At 44.9% G+C, this 5,827-nt stretch overlaps 1 protein-coding gene across 1 annotated transcript; it reads left to right on the forward strand.

The window, feature by feature from the left end:
* Window positions 1–102: 102 nt before the first annotated feature.
* Window positions 103–2,885, forward strand: LACBIDRAFT_333524 (uncharacterized protein; the record flags this gene model as incomplete). Its single annotated transcript, XM_001888139.1, has 10 exons — window positions 103–105; window positions 279–449; window positions 624–625; window positions 687–858; window positions 891–972; window positions 1,479–1,763; window positions 1,961–2,121; window positions 2,169–2,654; window positions 2,710–2,776; window positions 2,809–2,885. 10 exons carry the CDS (start codon window positions 103–105, stop codon window positions 2,883–2,885), a joined length of 1,506 nt encoding a protein of 501 aa, XP_001888174.1.
* Between the last annotated feature and the right edge of the window lie 2,942 nt (window positions 2,886–5,827).

Genomic DNA, 5,827 nt, shown 5'->3' on the forward strand with positions numbered 1-5,827 from the left:
TGTAGCTCTTTGTATCTTTGTCGGTGAAGACCGCGAAACTCTCACACATCACCAAGTTGCCAAGTTATTGTTCAGCCAGAAAGTCATTGCTCGTACAGCATCATGGTGTGTAGCCTTCCCTATAGCCGGCCGTTCGCTGCCCTAATCCGTCCCCAGGAACTCGGTATCGACGCCATCGGTGATGAAACCTAGTCGCGCCTACATCGCTCCCAAGTTGCCGCAACGAACGACACCAAATAGACCTCTAGCACATCAGCCGTACCAACCGCAGTTTCCAGGACATCCTGCGCAGTCCTAGCTCCAATTCCATCTGGTGGACGGCCTACGAGAGGGAGAACGAGATTCCCAGATGTCCCCCCAGATATTTCGGAGCTTCAGTGGGCGGATTTGTTGTTTGGGAAGCGGATCTGTCAAGTGGGCTAGGTGAGGTCAGAATGAAATATGCGACTGTACGTTCACGTCACCCCTTCTTCCATCCATTCCAATCCTGACAAATAACATGGAATTAGGGTTCGCGCTCGTCTCGTCTGATCAGAGTACACCTTAATCAACGTCTAACAAGACAAATACCACGAAGACGTACTGGATGAGATTTAGGATTTGAAATCTACTTTGCCCACTAGAAGTATGTACCCCCTCGCCCACCCTTTCTCCCCCTTCCCTTTATTGACTACCAACTACTGTAGTTTGGGTCCGCCTAAAACCCTAGCTCAAACCCTATTTGATATGATGAGGGCGTTGATTGAGAGGGAGGTAGACAAGCTGTCGAACCCCGAAGTCGAGGGTGTGAAGAATACGATGAGGAAGTTGCCTAGGGCTGTGGAGAGGTGGGAGAGGGAGGATGAAGCAGTTGGCCTGGTTCGAGGCGTGTTGGCGTTGATGATGCCAAGTTCTGCGACGACCTCACTGTCTTGATGCGGGTGTTACGCGCTTGCAAAAACTTGGCGGTTTTGTGCCCCATTTACGTGATGCGTGAGTAATCTTTCGTTGCTGGGTGCTGATTTGTGATGCATATAGACACCAGGTTGATGCGCCGTTGGTCCGCCGGGATTGGATACAAGCGAACAATCTTACGGTCTACTGTGGACTCGCAGGAACTGCATCGTGCTGAGGCCCCCCTCTGATTATGCGTGATTTACATTGGGTTTTGCTGATTCCTCTCACTCCCCCGCTTTTTTTAAACCCGCTTTCGACTGTTGTTCTGGATTGTAGCTTGTGTATCTATAGATGTTTTTTTTTCTTTTGCCGCAAAACATGTTGGTTTCCCAACAGGTCGAAAGACAAACCTCGGATGTCGATAGGTAGTATTTTGACACGTGATACAGTATCCGTCCTTTGAGCAACACTCCACAACAACACTCTAATTAAAACTCCTTTAGTTCAACACAAAGACACTCATTTGCCACTCACCCTCTCTACCCAACATCTCTCGCTTCTTCACCAACAAACGCGGTGATTAATGCCAATCCAGCCTATAGACTTTGTCGGAAACCTCCTCGCCGAGCGTGAAACACGACCACTGCCTGTCACACGGACGGACATCAAACCACAGTGGAACCACCACTGGTCAAAGGTCTTAGCGCAGTACGGCCCCAACCCCCTCCTCAACCCCTCCCACACATCTATACCCATCCGCCTGCGGCTCTCCGACTCCTCCGAAACCCACCTGAAATCCGAGCACTTTCCCATATTCCCAGTCCAAAACATCCTGGCCCGATATGCGTCTTACCTACTCCACCCCGCCGAACCAAACGATCTCATAAGTAAGTGGGTCGGGTTTACAAGAAACGAAAAAGAGAAATGTATACTTGATGCGTTCGGGCACGTCTACGGGGTCGGCATCACGCTGCCATTCGGGGGCGGGGAAGATTCTGAAAGGAATTATTGCCCTGAACTGACGACGGAGTACCTACTTGCGGACGATCGCGCATTGTTCCATCTTCTCTACCTGATTATGAAGGAATTCCAATACATCCCTGGAGTTTGGACCCTGTTTATATCCCACATATGGGCGTGGACCGGCTATGTGACTCGGATGACCTGCGCGATGGAGCTGATACGCTTCGCGTGCGACGAATGACGCTCATGTCAAATTTTTTGTGGCAGTTGTTGCTTAAAATGGTATGTATCTTTATGTTTCTTTCCTACCGCATCTTCTATGGGGGTAGAACATCGCAGACGAAGAAGCCACAATAGCTCGGTTCGGGGGAGTCAACATCCCCGCATACGCCGACTACAAATTCCCAAACTCCGTCAGGAAACTTGAGCACTTTCTCAACTTGGGTTCGTTCTGCTGGACCTGCAGTCAACGAAGACGGAGAGGCAAAAAAATGAGCGAGCGTATTGGGTGTCTGGACGTCGGTTTGTCAACTGTTTATTGTTCCAAGTACGACGGCCTCGCTTCTCCGTTTTCTGCTTTGGATTCACAAAAAGAAATCACTGACTTGTTGATTTTAAAAAGGGAATGTCAAGAAAACGACTGGACATCCGGTGACCCGATTCCACATAAAATTATCTGTGGGCGGCCTGAGGAGTTTTTCAAGAAACACGACGTCAACGCCCTCCTTCCCCCGCCTGTATCAGGGTTCACGCACACCCCGGGGTTGGAGTACGTCATCGGACTGATGAAAGAATATCCCGAGTGGGATTATATCGTCAGTCCCTCTCGCCTTCTTTACCCAGCCTACATCGACTCACATACATACGTAGTTCCGCAGTTTAAACAGGAATGTAACAGCAACGTGGGGCGGGCCAGAGCGTAAGCCCTCTCTCCCTTGTCAGTTCCCATTCACACTCACACTCATGCAGTACAAAAACACAGAGCAGATTTCCTAGTCTACAGACGCCGCGGTTGGTCTTATTATCACGACATTTCGTTCTACTAGCTAACTAAATAAACGAACGAACGTAAAAGCCGTCCAAACAGGCTCCAAAGCCGTCGTAACTCTAATGTTCAGAATGCTCGACTTCCTAATGATGCCTGACAAAGTGATGCGCGGCATGATAAAGGGGCAGCTGGAGGGTGATTTTGGCGTGACGATCGACGAGGTTTACGACGACTCGAAGGAGGTGTTGCTGTCCCAGTCTGAGGATGCGGGAGAACAAGATAAACTTGTGGAGGGGTATAAACCGACGAGGAAGGAATACGCAATTGTTAATGCGTTTTTGGAGGCGGAGGGTAGTGTTGAGAGTTGAGATGGTTGGTGAGGAGGAGCGAGAGAGGAAGGTGGGTTGTTGACGATGGTGATTGGCGCTAGGCTCTCTTTTGGCACTCTTGATATTTGACGCTCATTACGAGGTATCTCCAGCGCCCCACAGTACTTGTTGCTTCTTGGACTCAGGACGAACACAGGACGAACACAACGGTCCGCCTTCTGGACGTATTTCGTCCTGGAAGGAGTTTTCCGTTTTCCCTTATGTTAATTGAGCTTCATCTCCGATGAGGGTGCTGAGGCCACTGGTCCGTCATCAACGTTAACATTCACGTCAGCCGCGATCGACGCGTTTTTGGAATTGTATTACCAGCATCTATCTGTGTATGTGTTATAGACGGTGGCGGGATGCATAGGGGAGCTTGTTAAGTACGTGCTATAACGCGCTTGAGCGTTTTTTTTTGGTACGAGTTATCGCCTGGTCTCGTGGATAAATGTGAGCATCAGCAAAAGCACTCAAACGTACTCTGCATTTGCCATCGGATTTTGTAAGCCAACCACAGGCAAGGAAGAGAGTCATCATTCGTCGACTTGGGTTACAAGAACTAGATATAAATATTTATGGTCGGGCAAAATGAACAACCGATCCACCATTATCTGTTCCAGTGACGACGCCTTCATAGCACTAGTGGCTACCACTTTATTTCTATAACCTAGACCCAAGCCTAGAGGGTCATTTCTATAACTTAGACTTAAGCCTAGAGGCCATATCTATAATGCTTAGGATTTTTTGAAAGGCATTTCAAATGTAGGCCTGGGTATTTCATAGTGAATTTTCCATAGATACCCAGCGCATTTTCTGCGAAATTTCAAATGCAGCCCTGGATATTTCATTGCGATTTTTCAATAGAGACCCTTGGTATTTCATTGCGATTTTTCAATAGACACCCTGGGCATTTCATTGCGATTTTTCAAATGTATCCCTGGGTATTTCATTGTGATTTTTCAAATGTATCCCTGGATATTTCATTGCAAAATTTCAATGGATACCTGGCGCATTTCATTGCGATTTTTCAAATGTATCCCTGGGTATTTCATTGCGATTTTTCAAATGTAGCCCTGGGTATTTCATTGCGATTTTTCAAATGTAGTCCTGGGTATTTCATTGCGATTTTTCAATAGATACCCTTGGTATTTCATTGCAATTTTTCAATAGATACCCTGGGTATTTCATTGCAAAATTTCAAATGTAGCCCTGGGCATTTCATTGTGATTTTTCAAATGTATTCCTGGATATTTCATTGCGATTTTTCAATAGATACCCTGGGTATTTCATTGCAAAATTTCAAATGTAGCCCTGGGCATTTCATTGTGATTTTTCAAATGTATTCCTGGATATTTCATTGCGATTTTTCAATAGATACCCTGGGTATTTCAGAATTTCAAATGTAGCCCTGGGCATTTCATTGCAATTTTTCAAATGTAGCCCTGGGCATTTCATTGCAAAATTTCAAATGTATCCCTGGGTATTTCATTGCAAAATTTCAAATGTAGCCCTGGGCATTTCATTGCGATTTTTCAATAGATACCCTGGGTAGTTCATTGCAAAATTTCAAATGTAGCCCTGGGCATTTCATTGCGATTTTTCAAATGTATCCCTGGGTATTTCATTGCAAAATTTCAAATGTAGCCCTGGGCATTTCATTGTGATTTTTCAAATGTATTCCTGGGTATTTCATTGTGATTTTTCAAATGTATCCCACATGTCAGGGTCCATGCAATGGGCTTCCCTGGAGGGTGGTCACATGGCCAATTACGAAAAATGGTCAAAAAACGAAAGTTGTAGCCCTGCACTGTAGCTTCCCGAATCTGTTTGAATTATGTTCTGAAGTGCTCCCGTTGTGGAGATATTAGGTAAAGGAATTTCAAAAGCATCGTGTTTTTTTTTTTTTTTTGTGTTTTTCTCTATAAAAACAAAACCAAATAACATGATTTCAGTATATTCAGAAAGCTAAAAGAAAGGGCTACAATTATTGTATCGTGGGAAAAATGACCAAAAAAGGAAGGTGCATCCTGTACTATAAGAATCAGATATAGACTACCAAGTTTACTGATAGACTACAAAAAAGTCGGACTTAGACTACACAGTTTACTGATACACTATAAAAGACTACAAAAGCATGGACTTAGACTACATAGTTAAGGTTAGAGTCAAAAGGTTATCTTGACTACAAAGTTTGTAGTGACCGCTTTTTGAGACTACTAGAAAAGTTTGTAGTGTCCGCTTTTTGAGACTACAAAAGTTTGTAGTGTTGCGCTTTTTCATTAGAAAAGTTTGTAGTGTCCGCTTTTTGAGACTACAAAAGTTTGTAGTGTGTGCTTTTTTATTAGAAGAGTTTGTAGTGTCTGCTTTTTCATTTAAAAAAGTTTGTAGTTGACATGTAGTTTATGGTGTCCTTGGCCCTATCTATGTTATGGGGATGAGGTTGAAGGATTGCCATCATATTGCCAGTGCTGCAGCATTAGTATTTGACATCATGCACAAGTTGTCTTTCACATTAGGAAAGGCCATTCTATGTCTTTCATATTGATACCTACTGTCCTATCTCAAGACATAATTGCAAGCTCATTGACATGACATGACCAGTTTTTGACATCATGACCAAGTTTGCCTT

Source organism: Laccaria bicolor, genomic scaffold (assembly GCF_000143565.1).
Source record: "Laccaria bicolor S238N-H82 LACBIscaffold_52 genomic scaffold, whole genome shotgun sequence".
NCBI lineage: Eukaryota > Fungi > Basidiomycota > Agaricomycetes > Agaricales > Hydnangiaceae > Laccaria > Laccaria bicolor.